General features: G+C 42.8%; 1 protein-coding gene across 3 annotated transcripts in view; it reads right to left on the bottom strand.

The window, feature by feature from the left end:
- The window catches only part of MCOLN2 (mucolipin TRP cation channel 2), a 43,846-nt gene extending 30,682 nt beyond the window's left edge, over positions 1-13,164 (bottom strand). The window contains exons 1-3 of one of the 3 annotated variants that reach the window (XM_043521364.1): positions 12,935-13,164; positions 7,015-7,174; positions 1,708-1,881 (exon numbers count right to left, since the gene is read on the bottom strand). In XM_043521364.1, the coding sequence (XP_043377299.1) occupies positions 1,708-1,881; positions 7,015-7,170 (330 nt within the window). In that variant the 5' untranslated portion in view covers positions 7,171-7,174; positions 12,935-13,164. Of the gene's footprint in view, positions 1-1,707; positions 1,882-7,014; positions 7,175-8,973; positions 9,212-12,404; positions 12,899-12,934 lie in introns of those variants that run through there. The other 2 variants (XM_007068735.4, XM_037907092.2) reach the window with 2 other exon arrangements.
- Positions 13,165-19,817: the final 6,653 nt, after the last annotated feature.

Here is a 19,817-nt window from a genome sequence, read left to right as displayed (position 1 = left end):
TCTAATACTTATTTGCAGAAATGGGGAGAGAACCAATGATCTAGTACCTGTAGTTTGTTTTTTTGCAAAAAAAAAAAAAAAAAAAAAAAAAATTCAGATATCATGGGGATTGTCCATTACACATTTAGTCCTCCACAATTATGCAAGACTTAAATTAGTACTTTTCAACCATAGGAAGGCTGCATTCTGTTGCCTTAATTTTCAGAAAGTGCTGAGCACAACCTCTGGGAAGAAAAAAAAATAGCCAAGCCAAGCTCTTTTAAGGTCTCAGTTTGGGTGCCCACAAATCACTGACCTCTTTTTTGATAATCTCAGCCATAGATATGTGGCAAACAACAAGTTAAAGCCTGAAAACCTGCAAAGCCCTAATAAACCTAAGCTACATTGACTGGAAAAAGCTCCTCTATAAAGGTCTACATTTACAGAATATAGACGTCATACAAAGAGACCTTTATATCTGATGCCTGTATCGCATACTTGACTCCTGCTCGATGATATAAATCTATCCTTTCACTAGTCTTCTAGCTGGGGCTTCAAATCTGCCTTAGTGCCTACAAAAGAAGGAAGAAAGGAAGGAAGTAGTAAACCAGGAAGGAAAGATAAAAAGCAAAGAAATAAACAGACTAAAAGTAAAACAGCAGCACAACTGAAGAAAATTCTCAAGGAGAACTAAGAGACGAGACATGTACAAGTCAGCCACCATTTTACACAACAGGCCAGATCCTCTGTCTCATTCTGCCTACTTCGGCAGAAACAGTGGATTGGCTCTGCAGAGGATTTCCCATAGTTCGTGGGGGTTGCCAGAAGGCAAAGAACCCTGAAGTGGGGGCATGGCCAAAGGAGAAGGGGTATGGCCTTTGCATTCCACCACTTCCTGACTGATGTAATGGCTGCATGGGGACCATTACCAGTCTGCAAAATGCTGAACCGTCCTAAAGCTGCTCTAAATTGAGCCTCAACTGGACAAGTGCCCATACGTCTCCGAACTGGGAAATCTCAAGTAAGGGTGACCTAAAGCCCCATACTTCTGAACTGTACTGGACCACAGAAGAGACCTGGACCCTCATGTGATTTAAAAACCATCAAGAAAGGACTTCAATTTTTTATTTTCTACAGGAGCATAACCTTTTGTTTTCCCATCATTTTCTATTTTATGTGCATGTTAACACGATCTGTTTTTTTATTTTAAAATTTTTAAAACAATTATTTAAGGGAGTTGTTTATCATATTATCCAAATTCATTTTAAAATACCATACTAAACTTAAGGCTGTGTCCTGATATTCCTGGAAGAACTGCATTCCCACGTTGAGACTTCTGGCAACAATGCTACAAAGCTGTGATTCACTATAATTGTAAGCATGAATTTTTGGAATGTATCTATATTCAGGTCCATTTCTACTTAAAGTAAAACCCAAATCATCTGCCACAGCAAATTTGGAAGTTAATAATCTAATATTAACAACTTCAGTGTTTATGTTGTGGCTAATAGTCAAAAAATGAAGATTAAGCATATACACGAAAATAAATACTGAGTGAAACTTAACTTTGACTGTTTATTTTAATCAGATGATGACCAGTTAGGACATTTGCAATCTGAATGAAACTAACGAGAACAGAAAATGGAAACTGAGCAACATCTTATTGGCTGTGACTTTTAAGCAGTACTCATGCTGTTTATAATACATAGAAACACAGAAAACACTTACCTGATTAATAGCAAAAAAAATGCTGTCATAAACATCCTGCTGTGTGTATACACTGCAACTATAATCATCTTCATCAACTCCTGAGTAGCCTTTCAGAAACAGATGCTTAAAGGCAATAGTGTTCTCCTCTTTGAAGGAAACCACCAGCTGGTTACTCAAACCAAAAAGAATAAGCTAAAACAAATTAAAAATTCAAGTCAGAATACAATGCCATCATTAACATACTAATGATAGTAACAGCGATTAACATCTTCAAGTTATAATCAGCACAAATTGGAAAGTAAGAAGTTTCTGTATTGTGTCAGTACCAGACTCCTTTAAAAAAAAAAAAAAAAAAAAAGCAAGTTAACATTACAATTAAGGCTGTTGCGTGATTAAAAAAAACTGTGCAATTAATCGCACTGTTAAACAATAATTGAATAGCATTTATTTACATATTTTTGGATTTTTCTACATTTTCAAATATATTGATTTCAATTACAACACAGAATACAAAGTGTACAGTGCTCACTCTATATTTATTTTTGATTACAAGTATTCGCACTGTAAAAAAAATGGATTTTTCAATGCACTACTGTACTTGTATGAGGTGAAATGTCTTTGTCATGAAAGTTGAACTTACAAATGTATAATTATGTACCAAAAAACTGCATTAAAAAATAAAACAATGTAAAATCCTAGAGCCTGCAAGTCCACTCAGTCCTACTTCTTTTTCAGCCAATCGCTCAGACAAACAAGTTTGTTTACATTTGCAGGAGATAATGTAGATAAAGAAGAGGGCAGCATTATTTCCTGTAAATGTAAACAGACTTGTTTGTCTTAGCGATTGGCTGAACAAGAAGTAGGACTGAGTGGACATGTAGGCTCTGAAGTTTTACATGGTTTTGTTTTTGAGTGCAGTTATGTAACAACAACAACCACCTACATTTGTAAGTTGCACTTTCATGACAAAGAGATTGCACTACAGTACTTGTATGAGGTGAATTGAAAAATACTATTTTTTTTGTTTCTCATTTTTACAGTGCAATAATTTATAATAAAAAAGTATATACACTTTGATTTCAATTACAACACAGAATACAATATATATGAAAAATGTAGAAAAACATCCAAATAAATTTCTATTGGCATTCTATTGTTTAACAGTGCGATTAATCACGATTAATTTTTTTGATTTATCATGTGAGTTAACTGCTATTAATTGACAGCCCTAATTATAATACAAGATCACAAAAGAATAGTAAAGGGTCTCTTTTGCCAAAGCCTGGAAAACAAAATCCCACTTAGCATAAGCTGATGCAAGCTGAAAACAAGGGAAAGAAAAATACCATTTACTTCAGTGGCAGGCATGCCATGAAATACCAAAAAACTCTTACTACTTTTTTTTGGAGCTTAGCCATTTAGTGCATAATCATTATCAAGTACAGCCCAGGAGATGCATTTTCACTTCTTTTAACTACGTGCACAGTAATTTTATTCATAGTGCAAGTGTTTGAAACTATTTGAATCAGCAAAGCTACGTTTTCTGTGGAAAATCCAAAACCAATTCATTTACCTCATGGCCTCTCTGAGTAGGAGAAAAGTCATGCAAATCTGAGAAATCACTCTGAATTTGAAGAGCTTTGATGATTAAAAGTACAGTTATAGTGAACCAAGTTGACTACAAACAACATAATGTGGTTTTAAGTTTATCACACAAACACTTCCTTATGAAGTCTACTTAGTTTTTTTTAACTCACCCTGAGATCAGAATGTCAAACTGTGTTCTTTCTGTCACTTACATCACCAGTAATAAGGTTTCTGTAATTAGAATTTAGCTGACAGTTTTGTTGATGATGCAGGAGACAGAATAGAATCCAGTCCACTAACCCATAGCAATGCAGAGCCTTTATAGATAACAGTATTTTTAAAAAATTGTTTGAGTCTGTAATGTAAGAAGATAAGAATCTGAATACACATGGGGAAAGAGCTATTGATCAAAAACTTACTATTTTTACTGAGCCAGTTTCCTATCACCACACTTTAACCCCCTTTTTAAAAATAATTTTCATAAGAAAAATATAAGTGGTTTACTCCACATATATTTTGGTATGAAAGAAGAACAGCGTAAGGTAATTGGAATCTCACAGTGGAAGAGCAGAAAAAGGAGAGAGCAAAGGAAGGAACCCAGAGCTTGAAAAATAAACTCTCTTACTTGTTAGTGGCAAATATGAAGTGTTTGGACTCATCTGTTTCTGCATAATCTAACCTTTCACTGAAGAAAAAGAGTACTAGCCTAGCCTGAAGACAGAACTGCATTAAGGAGGCTGTCTTCCTGAGTCTGCAGACAGCTCTAGTTTGTCTGCGCTGAGCACTGCACCAGAATGAAACAAAAACTATTCAGAACCCCATGGGCACCATTGAAAGTGACAAAAATGAAGTTAATTTCATAAAGGTGCTCCTTGGGGAAGCTATAATTAGCAGCAGAGGCAGGTGCTGAAGTTGTTCATAGAGATTTATGTAGACTAGCAGAGATTCCCCATATCCCTTCCATAAGTCAAAGGAAAATACATAAATGGACCCTCTGAACAGAGATCCCAAGTGATAGGAATCCTAGCACTCTCCCCAAACCCAACAGCAGGGGTGTAAGGGACCCAGTGTCCCACCAGAGCATTGTCTCTTCCTCCCTCCCTAGTTTTCATCTCAACCTCTGATGAAAAATTATACATGGCCTAGCCAAAGAACTAAGCCTTTTAAAGGTCAGCAAGAAACCAACCAAACGAGGGAGGAGAGAGAGAGAGTGTGCAATGAAATCCCCACTAAAAGGTAAGCAAGCCCCTATTCTTGTTCCTAGCATTAACAGTATATGAAATCTGAATTGCTGTCTGAGAGCCTCTCTTTAAATATAAAAATAAAATCTATTTATTTTTTCTCCAGTGAGTACTTTCTGGTCTCTCCTAGATGGTAACTAGTTAGCTCTGGGCTAAATGAGTACACAAAGCAATGCTATTCACAGTGAACTATTTATGTAATGTGGCAGGTTGCAGCCAGGATGACCGGAACAGGGATTCCAGGTCATCGGTGCCTGGTTATATCCACACAGCCTTTAGAACAAGTGTTGAATTCTGGCCAAAAAGTTTGCAAGGTTCTTCAGGGGATTTAGCAATTCTACTTAAATGCTCTTTGGATTGCAAAGCTGTTAACTTAAGTTCTATGAATGAATTCATGGCAATGTTTAGCTAATATCAGTAAATTAGAGCCTTTCCCCGGAGTACTGCAAGAAAAAGAAAAAGGCGGTCAGTCTTGATTTGGAAAGCATGTGGAATCCTTAGGGGGCCCTAACACAACTTTGCACTAAAATATACTTCTGCAATCCAGCAGAGAAAGGACAAATTACCTTCACCTTACCATATGGAAGAACCCACTCCAATTAACAGGTTTAACGTACTGAAACTCAGTGGTTTCTCATCAGAGTCAGACAGCTAGTGACAGGGACAATCCTGTAAGAATAAGCATGAAGTACACCAAAGTCACCCCTAAGGAGCTTGGCCTCATTCCAAAACACAAGGATGGTCATTAGGACCTGCCCATATGCCTGCTACAAATGTGCAAGACTGCCCCTTTTAAGTAGCAATGCACTTCCCTTCAGTGATTCTGTTGCTTCCTCACCCTGGCTACCCAATCAGCTGCTGAAGATGGACCAGTAGTGACAACCACTTACTTCACTGCACCGCTGAAAGGTGCCAAAAAAAAAACGCAGGTACCTGAATTGGCTGGTGGCATCAGAAAGCAAAGCAGCACTGCATCTCTTCTGCCCCAGGAGAGTCAGGCTCAACACAGAGACCAAGCAGAGGAGAGATTGGGACAGCAAGCATGGCAATCCAGAAGTTTAATCGCCAGCACAGGCACTAATGCTTGTGGGTTAGGATACACTTTGAGTGGTGGTGAAGGATATGGGATGGGTTAGGATGGGCTTTGAAGCGGTGTGTTGCCTCATTCCACTCATGATTAAGCCCCTGTGTATAAGAGCTAGACGGTAGTGTGATAACCTGTGTCTCCCTGACCTGGACAATGGGAAAAGGCTTTCACTAACAGCTCAGTAGAATCAAGCAAGACAATATTACCTCTTAGCTTGTGATAATATTCTGAAAGAAACCCTGATGGAATTGGTATCCTCATGACTGTGCCCATACTAGTCTTCCCCACTCCACCTCACCCAAAGCAGTCCTGTTCCACAATTGCTAGTGGAGCTTTGCTGCTGTTGAGGAGCACTAGTGTATACAGGACTTCAGTTACCAGTGTCATTTGAGCCAGTCTTGTCTAGACAGCATAGTAGTTAGAATGCCAACCATTGCCTGGAGCTCGGTCTATGTTAGTGCTTCCTCTGCTGCTACTCCTGCACTGATGTTCGCAATGCTGGAGATTTATATTAAAAGAAAAAAAAAAAAGAAAGGCTGAGATCACCCTTTCTGGCTAGATGGGGGTCTGGAGGATATTAGCCAGAGGTAATATCTGAAGGTATTGCTTGATTCCAGCAGGTCTGTTAATTTCAGACATTGACCCATGCAGCTCAGTGTATATTTCAGGGCTATATATGTAATGCCACTTTGTTAAATCTCACTTGAGATTCCTATGTTTTAGAGATCAAAACAAATTGCTGATTTGACTCTGTATCCAAATTAATGCACTCTCGTTAATCCATCACTTGGGGAGAGAAAGTGGCTCAGGACTTTAACTGCCTAGTCAACAATCTGCTCTTGCCAATTAGAAGAGTATTTGCAAATACAAACCAAACATTCAGAGTTGCAGGTTACATTAACAATGCAGGCTCTGCAGTTGCTGGACTGGAACTCTGGTAACAATACCAATACATTGGCCTCCAGGTATGGGGGCGTTACGTGCAGTGATGAGCAGAAGGCACAAAGAGCATTGGCAGTGCTGTGGCATAAAGCCAAACAATTCAAAACCATATGATCCATAATGAGGTGCTTGATTTAGGGGAAAAAATTGTTTTGAAATAAATGTCTTTGGCAGTATCTGACCTTCTATTTCACTGTTAACCCCTCACTGAAATTGCTCCAGTTAGCACCAAGGTGGTGACCAAAGAACATTTAGGAGTTTAGTTTATATTATCGTTTCCTGCCACCACATCCACTCCTATTCCTTTAAGAGTGTTCTTTCCTCACCTCTGATCTTGATTTTTTTTCCAGGAAGGAAGTTTAGATAGTTAAAGAGTAACCAATGGAAGCAACACTCCAAGACATTGATTTTCTGCTCCACCTACATGTATTATTTTTTGTAAGAACATAAAAAAAATATATTTATTACCTGTGTGGTAACCATAACTATCTTTAGTATCTGCAAACCCAGTTTCCAAGGGATTTGACCTCTGGCTCTGTATTTTTCACATGGGTTCATGAAGTAAAACTTCAAATCCTCCTTTAAAGCATCCTCTTCTAGATCTGAATCTGGTTGAGCCATCATACGTCTGCCATAAATAATATGTTAATTAGAAACCCACAGAATGTCTTGGCAGAAACTTTACATATATTACATATTCATCTCACAGATCTCTGTTTGACTTAGATGTTTGTACAAACTGGAATGAAGTTTTTAATAGTAAAATGGAAGAGACATTGTCCTATTACAGTGTAGTTACCAATCCTATTTCATCACACTACGCTATCCCAACTGCACATCTCAACACAGCATTTAAATGACTATTCTCCAAAATACCTACCTCCACCCAATGAAATGAGTTTCTATTCACTATAAAGATTAGTAAATGGTTTTTAAAAAATTTCATTACATCTAAACATTTTGAAGTATTTTGTTTACATAAACCACAATCTTCCTTTAACCTTTAAAACCCTACAGAAAAGTACTCAGAGACCAAAGGTCTAGGCTTTGAAGCACACAGACAAAGCAGCGTGGGAACCTGCACTTTCACTTCCTGTGCATAAGTATATTTTTCGTTTACAGGCCCATCAGTTGGGCACTTTTTACAAGCACTAAGTTCACTGTTGTCAAGGTTCCTTCCCCACTCTGAACTCTAGGGTACAGATGTGGGGATCTGCATGAAAGCCTCCTAAGCTTACTTTTACCAGGTTAGGTCAAAACTTCCCCAAGGTACAAACTATTTTACCCTTTGCCCTTGGACTTTCACTGCCACCACCAAACGTTTAACCGGTTACTGGGAAAGAGTTGTTTGGAAACGTCTTTCCCCCCCAAAATCCTCCCAACCCTTGCACCCCACTTCCTGGGGAAGGTTTGGTAAAAATCCTCACCAATTTTCACAGGTGACCACAGATCCGAACCCTTGGATCTTAAGAACAATGAAAAAGCATTCAGTTTCTGAAAAGAAGAATTTTAATAGAAGTAAAAAGAATCACCTCTGTGAAATCAGGATGGTAAATACCTTACAGGGTAATTAGATTCAAAACACAGAGAATCCCTCTAGGCAAAACCTTAAGTTACAAAAAGACACAAAGACAGGAATATCCATTCCTTTCAGCACAGCTTATTTCCTCAGCCATTTAAAGAAATCAGAATCTAACGCATATCTAGCTAGATTGCTTACTAAGTTCTAAGACTCCATTCCTGTTCTGTCCCCGGCAAAAGCATCACCCAGACAGACACAGACCCTTTGTTTCCCCCCCTCTCCCCCAGCTTTGAAAGTATCTTGTCTCCTCATTGGTCATCGTGGTCGGGTACCGGCGAGGTTATCCTAGCTTCTTAACGCTTTACAGGTGAAAGGGTTTTTCCTCTGTCCAGGAGGGATTTTAAAGGCGTTTACCCTTCCCTTTATATTTATGACAACTGTAAAAAACAAACATGTCCAAACACACCAAAACATCATGTTTTAAGTATAAACAAACAAGATGTACATATTATTTGGTATCATATTTAGTAGCACCTTCAATTTACTTGTAGAAACTGATAGAGTGGAAAAAATGAGAAATTTTTCTTTCCCCTTCTCTTCTCACACTTCCTCACCTTTATTTCAAATGCAGCAAGTGCTGACTTCCTGTTCAAGATCTGGGCTCAACTTGTACATTTTTTTTCTAATTAAAGACAATTTCATTTGTAAATACAAAAAAAGTAACATGTTCTCTTGCTCCCATTAGACTTTCAGGAAAATATTTCCAATATCCAAAATTATATATTAGGATAGCAGTTTCCCAGTCTTGGTTGTCACTTGAAAAATACATATTTAACGTTTTCAAACATGCATTCATATCTGATCTTTGTTTGACCTGGTCTATATGCAATGTATAGTGTACTTACGGTTCTGAATTCTATAACGTACTGTATGTTGCATGAAGTATACGCCCACAAAACTTATGTGATTTCCAGAACCAACCCTCTTCTCAAAAAGCAAGAGAGTGTATAAGTAATTTTCAAGACTAGAAGAGCAGTACAGTACCACTCCCAGGTAAGCAAGTAAAAACAGATCTTATCACTGAAGCCCAAAGGTTAGGTTTATTACACAGTGTCTGCTTTTATGGTTCAATTAAAAAAAAAAAAAAAAAAAAAAAAGGAGGGGGAGGGGGAAAGGAGTTCAGTCCAGTAGAATTACAAAGATGCTAACAGAGCTTCAGAAAAATCAGGGGCGGGGGGAGGGAATCAGAAAAACTAATTTTAAAAAATTTCCCTAAGAAAAACAAGGCACCAAGCTGGGCTAGTTTTAACCATGTTAGAAAAGTGGTTAAAGGGATATCAACATGAAGACACACATTTTTGCCTGCAAAATGTATACCTAGTGTAGTTACCAGCAACACTTAAAGATTGCTTTTAGATATCATAATTAGCGCACAAAAAAATGTGTTTTTTCAGTTTGCATCCTTTGGGCATTTGACAGCACTCTGTGTCTAGTCAGATACTGAAAAGAGCTTTATAAACATCAACAAGGTTTTTTTAAATGAATATTTCTTTAAAACATCAGGACCTACTATTTGGAGAGAGGTTCTTTTTGTTTTACGTTCACCCATCTAAAAAAAAGCAAGTGCACTTCCACTCTTTTGTAGCCCTTTCCAGCCAATAACCCTTAGCCCTAATTGCCAAAGATTTTTACTTATACCATCAACTTCCCTTATCAATTGTCTGCATTTTCTAATTGCTGGTTTGTAAGGTTAAGGAAAATAACAAGGAACTCTTTGAAACATATGAAGCCTATAAAACATATGAAATCCTATCAGTGGCACTGGTCCAATACTAGATAAAGATGGTAACATTGTCTATCATGAGGAAGAAAAGGCAGACATACTCAATACACATTTCTATTCTGTATTTTGAAAGAAGCAGGATGAAGTATTCATATTTTACAGTGTTAGCGAAATACTTACTAAGGAGGATGGTACACAGCAGCTGTTATAATTACATATTTTTAAACGTTCAGCATGAAAAGAATTGGTCAAGGAGCTAATCTCATACCAATATTAGTTATGAGAACAAAGGCAAAATATTGGAAAGACAGATACAGAATGCAATTAATAAAGAATTACATAATTTTTTTAAGATCACAAATTTGGTTGATAAAAGGTAGCCATGTTGACATAACAGATTTCTGTAAGGTATTTGACTTAGTCCTGCATGATGATTAATTAAAAAAAAAAAAATTAGCACTACGCAAATATCAGTGAAATCATTGCTGGTGAAGTCTGTATATGACACAAAACTTGATAGAGTAGTAAACAATGATGGGGACAGCTCAGATACATAGATTGGCCTCAATCCCTTGCTAAGGTGGTCTCATTTGAACAACGTGCATTTTAATACAGCCAAAATCAAGGCCATATAGATTGAAAGAGATTTTGCCCAAAGTCTCACAGGTAATTCTGTCCCAGTCAGGAATAAAATGCATGTCTCCTCTTTTCTAATCTTATGCTTCAACAGGACTGTCCTCTTGTTATGAAATACTGCCATGCTAAGAAGGTCTGTGCTTAATGACTTTAACTAACACATACACCAATCTACACTAACACATTCATCAATCTAGCACAAATGGATTTGTCTACATTACAAAACTTTATCATGTTCAAACACAATTATGAAGAATTTAGAAAAGCTTACAGGATGATAACGATAATAATAGTGATAATACCTAGCTCTTATATACACTGTTCATCAGTAGATCTCAAAGCGCTACACAGAGAAATTGACATACATAGAGGTGAAGTGTCCATGACTGACAGGTTAGCATAGCTCAGGGTAAATCATGTTCACTGTCAGCTAACTGTAATTAAATGCAGCTAGTCACTATTTGCCCTGATCTATGAAGACAGCTCAGTCATAGTCACTGTTGTATCAAATAATTCAAGTTTTCTCAGTAGTGTTTGAACATAACATGTTACAGGGTAGACGAGGTCAGTGTGGACAGAGCTCTTGCAGCATCAACTGTGGCAGCCTGAGACCACCTTTTGGCAGGATTCAAGCATGGTTTTCAGAAACAATTGTAATAGGGTCTGTACTGGTGTTGCATAAACACAAGTAATATTCCAACTTTTTTTTTTTTATGTTAACTGGAAGTTTTAAAGACAGTGTGACAAATCCTAAGGAGGATGGGGCCTAAGCTTCCTGCAATCTTAATTTCTGCAGTACAAAACAGAAGTGCTTTGAGATATACTGTTGCTCTTTAATTAATTAGTTTGCTTTATTCCTCTCTCACAGTACATTTGCTTCTAAAACCAGTGGTTTCCGCCAACCCGCAAATAAGTGTTAACACAGCACTGGCTGGTCTCCTCAGCCCCACATGAGAAGCTACTTTGAGCTGAATACAATACAGCAATACAGCCATGGGTGAGGGGCATGGGGTGAGCATGGATGGATGCAGTATGTGGAAGGAAACAGACCCAATGGGCAGAGCTGCTCTAGTAGCAGCTGGGTGAAAGCTTTTGTTGCTGTTCAGGTGCAATTCCTAGACCATTAAAAGCCCTTTGCATTGCCCCTAACTTTCTGTCTCCTCCACCTCAGCAAATTTCAAATGCCTTGGGCTGCCCAGAGAAATGTAAGAGCATCTAACCAATTCCAGGGGAACCTTGCCATCTGATAGTGAGGGCTTGATTCTGATCTCCCTTACACAGTTCTTATGCTGGTTCCAACTCCACGGACTTCAGTGGAATTACTCCTGCCTTATATCAGTGCAAGTGAGAGAAAAGTCAGGCCCAGAGTCCTTCAAAGTGTCAAGATAGATATATCCACCACCACCCAAAATAATCCACTTTAAAAGAATTAATTTCCATACCCCTATTATTAGCAATACTTTCCGTTCTAAAAGCTGCACAAGTTTTAAGGAGCATTTAAAAGTCTCGTTTCTCCTTTTTTCGGTTTCATTTACTAGTTGCATCATGCTCAGCTGGGGACAGCAAAGCTTAGGACATTGCAAGGGACCCTCCTGCCCACGCACAGGGGAGCAGCGTTATGATCAACAACCGCCCGCTCAGGTTTGCTCCCCGAGTGCCAGGCACTGGTGGGGGGGATTTTGAAACCCAAACCTCCGAACCCTCACTGATGTAAAAGTCAAGTCAACCAGCTTGGGCAGCTTCAGTGGGAAGAGCGATGGGGAGGCTCGCCGAGGGCCCCTCAGTAACAGCCATGGGGGGTGACAGGTCCCCAGCCCGCTGAAGAACTGGGGTGTTTCCTAGCTCGCGCCAGTTACCCTGACCCCCCGTGGCCACCGACCCGCCACGCTCCCAAGCGGCCCCCAGCCGCCCGCTCACCTGGTCACCAGCGTCCGGCCCCTGGCCAAGTACCCCACCGACAGGTCCATGGCGCACGCCGGCCGCGGGGCCCCGCCGCGCCCACTGCTGCCCGGGGCGGCGCGCTGGCAGCGGGGCGCGGGACCCATGCAGCCGGGCGGGCGGGAAGCGGGCGAGCCGGGGCAGCCGAGCGAAGCCACCGCAGCCGGATCCGCGGTCACGTGGCGCCCCGGGCGAGCCCGGAACAGAGGATAACGGGGCGGAGGCGCCCGGCGCCGGCAGCCCTGGGCATTGGAAGGGCAGCCGGCGGCGTCGGGGCTGCGGAGCCGGAGCGTCCCCCTAGCCTGGCTGCGGCGCTGACGCCCGCCCCTCCCCGCGGCAAGGCCGGGCGCGCCTTGGTCTTAAAGCAGGAGCCTGGAGCTGGGACTCGCAGCGCGCTGCAGGGTTGGGACGCGGCTGCCGTGGTTTCCCACGTGCTGCTCGCTTGCCCCTCAGACCTGCTGCCTGCCTGGGCCTTGGTTTCCCCCAGGTCGCCTTTCCCAGCCCTGCACCTTAAACAGGCGCAAATCCGCGCTGGCCTTCACAAGCACCTCAGTCAGTCAGAGCTACCAGGGCTTGGCTCGGCTGCAACAGGTAGGACCCGGCGTGCTCCAGTCCCGCTAGCCCGGGGCCGCCAGCTTGCCAGTCACATCATTGCCACGTGGCAAGCATGGGCCCAGCAGCCAAGCCAAGTAGGTGCCCTGGGACAGCACTGGGAGTAACCACACCTCCAACCAACTCTCCTACTACAGCCTACACAGAGCGATTGGATTAGCGATTGGTAACTCAGGCTGCAGCTGGAGCCCGGCTCTGTCTCCAGGGGCAGCGCTCGCTGGCTAGGGTCATGTCTTCACTAGCAAACGGTGCAGCTGCTTCCCTGCTGTAGCACTTCTCTGTAGACCGTCCTTACAGCAGTGGGAGGGGTTCTGCTGTAGGGTGACCAGATGTCCCGATTTTATAGGGACAGTCATGATATTTGGGGCTTTTTCTTATATAGGCGCCAGTTAACCCCCACCCCGTCCTGATTTTTCACACTTACTAGCTGGTCACTCTATTCTGCTGTCATAGTAGTTAATCCACCTCCCCAAGAGGTCATAGCTACATTGAGGTTAGAATTTTTCTGTTGACCTAGCATTGTCGTGACCAAATATCTCTCTCAGGAGTGTGGATTTTTCACCCTCCTGAGTGACGTAGCTGGGTCAGCCTAGGGTGGCCAACTCTTCCAGATTGGCTGGGAGTCTACAGGAATTGGCATTGATCTCCCAGTGACTATTGAAAGCAATCTAGGAGATTTTAATAGGCCGCTAAAAGTCAGGTCAGTGGCATAGCAGGCCTAAGGCAGACTCCCTACCTACCCTGCCTCTGCATGGCTCTCAGAAGGAGCCGGCATATGCAGCTCCGAGGCGCATGGGGTGGCTAGGGATTCTCCGCGCACTTCCCCTGCCACAAGCACCGACTCCGCAGCTCCCATTGGCCAGGAACCAGAGCAGCAGGGGTGGTGCCTGCAAGCAGGGATGTAACCCACAAACCTCCTGGGTGTGGTGTTCTATCCCATCTAGTGGCACTAAGACCAGTTAAAGCAGGGGAGGGCAAACTGTGGCTGTCAGGGCTTTTTCTGGCCCACAGGATTGCCAGCTCCGTTGCACAGCAAGGCCAAAGCAGGCTCCCTGCCTGCCCTGGCCCCAGCCCTGCGCCGCTCCGCTCCTGGAAGCAGCCAGCAACACATCCCTAGGGAAGGGGGTGGTCCGAGGGCTCCATGCACTGCCCTTGCCTGCAGGCACCGCCCCCTTCAACTCACTTTGGCCAATGGGAGCTTCGGGGGTGGTACCCACAGACAAGGGCAGCATGTGGCAGAACTGCCTGCCCCACCCTACCGTACCCCACTTCCAGGAGCCACTACCAGATATGCTGGCCACTTCCGAGAGCAGTGTGGGGCCAGGGCAGTGGGGCTCAGTCTTTGGCTTCAGCCCAGCTGACCCCATTAAAATGGGATTGTGACCCACTTTGGGGCCCTGCCCCATAGTTTGAGAACTGCTGCTCTACAGCCTTAGTTAAGAGCCACATGGCTTTTAGCTCGTGCAGTAGCGGCTCATGCACTAAGCTCCAGAGACCACAGGTTCAATCGCGCTCACCAATGACTGGGATCTGTTGGTGTTACAAGTGGGGGCTCATCTGGGATTTCAACTGGGAAGTCTCTGAAGCTCGGGACGCGCTTCCTCCGCTAGGGGAAGTATGTAACCCACGCACTTCCTAGGTGTGGTGTTCTGTCTCATCTAGGGGCACTGAGACCACTTAGAGAGATTAAGGAGTTTGTTATACAGCCTTAGCTAAGAGCCATACAGGCTCATACACTAAACTCCAGAGGCCCCAGGTTCGATCCCATCTGCCAACAGGACGACCGGGGTCTGTCGGCGTTACAGGGGCAGCACACGAAGCCAATTGGCTGCCCCTGAGCCTAGGAGCCAGAGGGACACGCTGGTTGCTTCTGGGAGCCGCCCACGGTAAGTGCCGCCTGGCTGGAGCCTGCACCTCAGCCCCCTGCCTGAGCCCCCTCCCGGAACCCACATCCCTGCCCTCCAACGCCCAGTCCCCTGCACCCAAACTCCCTCACAGAGCCCGTACCCTGAACCCCCTCCTGCACTCCAAACCCTTCATTTCTGGAGCCCTCACCCCTCCCATACCCCAATCCCTTGCCCCATCCTGGTGAAAGTGAGTGAGTGTGGGGGAGAGCAAGCAATGGAAGGAGTGGGGGTGGGGCAGGGACAGGGTAAGGGTGTTCGGGTTTGTGTGATTAGAAAATTGGCAACCCAAGGTCAACCTAACTTTTTAGTGTTGAGCTGGGCTAACTAGCTCCAGTTTAAAGCCCCACTTACTTTGAGCTAGAAATTTGTGTGTGGCTAGGAGTCAGGTTTCTGGGAAAACCATGAGCTAATACTTCAATAAAGACAAATAGCTGGACTGCAAGCTCTTCGGGGCATCAGCCATGTTTTGTTCTGTGTTGGTGTAGTGCAGGGGTGGGCAAACTTTTTGGCCTGAGGGCCACATCTGGGTATGGAAATTGTATGGCAGGCCATGAATGCTCATGAGGTTGGGGTGCGGGAGGGGGTGAGGGCTCTGGCTGGGAGTGCGGGGCCAGAAATGAGTTCAGGGTGTGGGCGGGGGTTCCAGGCTGGGGCAGTGGGGGTTGGTGACCTCTGGCTGGGGGGTGCAGGCTCTGGGGTGGGGCTGTGGTGGAGGGGTTTGGAGTCCAGGCTGGGACCGAGGGGTTTGGAGAGTGGGAGGGGGATCAGGGCTGGGGCAGGCTCAGGGATACAGGCTCTGGACGGAGCTTACCTCATGCAGCTCTCAGAAGCAGTGGCATATCCCCCCCTCTGGCTCCTACTCGGAGGCACAGCCAGGTGGCTCTGTGTGCTGCCCTGTCCAGAGGTGCAGCCCCTGCAGCTCCCATTGGCCACAATTCCTGGCCTATGGGGGCAAGGGTGCGGAGGGGACATGCCACTGCTTCTGGAAGCTGTGTGGAGGGGCTCCTGACCCTGCTCCCTGGCAGGAGCGGGGCAAGCCTCAGACCCCGCTCTCCAGTGGGAGCTTGAGGGCTGGATTAAAACGGCTGGAGGGCTGGACGCAGCCCGTAGTTTGCCCACCCTTGGTGTAGTGCCTAGCACTGGGGGGTGCTTATCCCTGAATGGAGGTCCCAGACTCTACTATGTCTAAATAAAGGTTGTATTAAAACAGGACCTTGAGGAGTCCTGTTAACTAACAGCGTTGCAGTCAGTGGAAAGGGTGGTATGTCATCATTAATGTTGGCAGGTAGTTGTGGATAACTCTGTGGTTCCATTATCATTTTGTTGATATATTAAACCCAACTGTTGTTCTTATTTAATATATTTATTAACAGGATTCTAACTCAGGTCTAATCCCTCTTCTGCCATGATCTAAATGTTTAGCCACAGCAAGCTCAAAGTCTGATAGTTTTCTCTAGTATGGAAGCTCATTTTCGTGCTATTTCCTCTATTAGATTAAATGTATAATGGCTCATGGTTTAAACCAATAAGAACAACAGGACCCCAGTTTCTGGAACCTGGTTTGACTTTTTTCTTATTGACAGTTGTGAATTCCAAGGCCAACTCTTTGTTATACCAAAGAGAAAATTCACAGATAAAAAGACATTCTATGATTTAAATTTGTCAGATTAAAGCAGGATTTAGGCACATGCTACATGTTGTGTCCAAAAAAAACAAAACATGCAGGTATCATCAAGCTTAGTTTTAGCTGCCAGAAGAACTCATTCTGGTTGAGACTGGTACAATTAAAATACTCAGAGTATTGTTCCCCTGGACTTCAAAGTCCCCAGTGCTTTCAGTGGGAGAAGTTCAGGCCCAAGTTTTTTGAACATCTAAACATTACCTATCCTAAAGTTGTTTTTTGATAAATCTTGAAAAAGAATTAAAGGAAAAAAGTGCAGATAGTATTTCACAATATATTTAATGAGTCCAGCAGCTGGAATAGTGCAAGCTCCATTAATTTTTATTTGATTATAGTTTTCTATTACAGTACTCTAAACACCACAAAACAGCTTATACAAATAACTCAAAGGAAAAAGTGTCCACTTCAGTTTGTCCAGGTTGAAGTTGACCAGCCAACAAGAAATAAGTAAATATTGACTACACAAACTTAGGCCAAGTCGGGGGGGGAAGAGTAGGAAACGGACTTTCTGATGGGGCCAGGAGCAGGCCCCGCATTCCTTTTCAAATCTGAGTTTTTAAAGTACTTCAGAAGGGGTCTAAATTTATACCTCAGCTTTTTAAAGGAAACACTTTGAAGTGCACATATAGGCCCAGATCTTCAACCCTATCTAGGTCCCTAACTTGCATTGAAATCAACAAGATTTAGGCACCGAAATACCTCTAAGGATCTGGCCTCTAACCCTTCAGTTTAATATTTTCACACTGGTTCCAGAGGCATGGAACTCAGGTTATTGTCCCCTCCATATTTTAAACCGAGTTGAGTTGTGGATAGAGGTAGAGAGCATGGTAGGTAAAACTCTTAAAGAGGTTTCAATGTAAAACAAAATATCCAGCTCACTCCTCCTTGCAATCTCTGCTTCACTAAAGTCTTTGGGTAAGGATTAATAAATCCTGCCTCCTTTTAAGGTAATTTTGATAATCATGATTTTAATTTTGGAATAAAGTGTTCATAACTTTCAGGCAGAGTGTTTTATGGGAGAGATCGAGGCAGCTGCTACAGAAGTTTAGGACAGTTATGCAGCACCTCCATACCAAAACCTAGAGGGTTCCCCTTCGCAAAGTTTATCCTACGGAGCTGTTCCCAATTTTCATTTGGGAGCTGTAAGATGGTGTCCGATTACTCCAGCAAGCTGTAGGGTGGAACAGAGGTTAGGATTAAACTAGCTCATTCTGAATAGCTTTACAGAGTTTGATTAAGCCTCATCTTACAGAGTTGTTAGAAGTTCTGTCCGTGCTGTAAGGGGAGCAAGGCAACAATGTTAGCATGTAGAAAGACCAGGATAGAGAATACTGAGTTGTGCCGTTATGTAATTAGATAGTGTGCCTTCACCCGAGTCTGTTTTTGGTTTACCCTCTCTCAGAAGGGATGAGACATTTAAAAAAAAAAAAAAGTCCAGAGACAAGAGCCTAGACATAAAAAGGCTTCTACATAAAGGGGGGGGGGGGGGGAGGGGAGAGAACTGAAGAAAAAAGAGTGGGACTATTTGGGGGAGAGATGAATAAAGGGAAGTCATAGTTATACAAATAGCAGTATAGCAAAGGGGACATTGGATTCTAATAAAGGAGAATTCAGTACTGAAAGTAAAAGGCAAAGTTACTACGGATTGAAGGAAACATTTCCTCTCAGTGGGTAGTTAACCAGCTGAATTTGTTATCACAGGACACCATTGAGACCAAATAGCCTAATAAGATCCCAGAAAAGAATGAGATATTTATATAGGTATGGACATCCATAACTTCATTAATAAAATAGACAAGGTACAAAGCTTTATGCTTCAGGGCACAGGTCAACCACTAACAGGAGTTAGGAAGAAGCCTCACCTAGGGGGCAGCTATGCCACAAAACAAAATACTGCCAAGCCTTCCAGCGAAGCATATGTTATTGGCCACTGCCTGAGACAGGAAGTTGCAATAAAGCATCAAAGCAGTGATGCATCTACGGCAATGTCTATATTCTTTCCTGGTTTAGACATGCCAGACATTATAGTTAAGATTTTCTAACTAGAATTCAGTTTTGTGTAAGGCACAGGAAAGGTGTTTGAGTTGTTTCTACATTTGCTGTCTTTTAGTATGCATATCATCCAACTCCAGCTTTGGAACCCAGTATTCCTTGTACTTAACCAGCATATTTGTTGCTCAAAATAAGTCATCTTGAACCTTCATTCTCTAATTAGCCAGAATATTTGTTGAGGAAATTTGGCTTCAGCATTAGATGAGGACAAGGAGAACATGTATTGATTAAGATTCAGGATTGTCAATACAGGCTATTTCCAAGAGCACATCAAATACAGGATCATTGGCTCCAAGAACTGAGAAGTCTGGCTATAAAAAACACCACAAGTCCAAGGTGGAGAGTACCTTGCCACTGGCTTGTGGCTAGGGTAAGCCTGTTCTGTCTCATATGGCAATATCAAGGTATTAGAAATTGGGAGAAGACTGCACGGGAGGGGCTAAGTTTGGCAATGGGCCCTAGCTCTTCTTTAGTCATCCCAAATTACTTACAGGTGTTCCATCTGTATTAGGGTAGTAACACTGCTCTGCATTGTAATCCAATTTGGTTTTTGCTGAATTGTGCAAGTCTTAGCAGACTGGTTTAAAAATCAAGTTTGAGGTCATCTAGGTTTATGAGGAAATAGGAGATATCAGGTGGGAGAGGTGGTGTTCTTTCAATGGTTTATAATGGCAGATGCCCTCCCCTTCAGATTTCTTTGCAACTGCAATAGTGCTTTTTAAGTGGTGTGTACATTATGCTTAGCCCCTTTGGTACGCAAAAAATTGCAATCTATGCTTACATGCTAATGAACTGGTTTCCCCAAACAGCATTCTCAAGAAAATCAAAATGCTGGTGAAATAAGCCTTATTAAAAGGACTTCCTAGAAATTTAGTTTAGGGAGAATTTGTTCTGTCTGTCCCATTTCTGCTACCTATCGTACGTGGTTGACCTCTGCTGAGTGGGAACCTATTATGATTTGCAGAAGTGGTACTTCTAGCCTGACTGTTTTACACCAGAAAACCAAAGAAGGATTAAGATGCAATAATTCAGTGAGAAACGCAATAAATGTAAGAGCTAATCTGGTACAGACCCAGAGCTAGCATCAAGCTAAAGTTTAGGTATTCATCTCAAATTAGTCCAATATTTAATCCTTGCCAG

Source organism: Chelonia mydas, chromosome 8 (assembly GCF_015237465.2).
Source record: "Chelonia mydas isolate rCheMyd1 chromosome 8, rCheMyd1.pri.v2, whole genome shotgun sequence".
Lineage (NCBI taxonomy): Eukaryota > Metazoa > Chordata > Testudines > Cheloniidae > Chelonia > Chelonia mydas.
The sequence above is the reverse complement of the archived record's forward strand: the minus strand, read 5'-3'. Positions and strand labels throughout refer to the sequence as shown.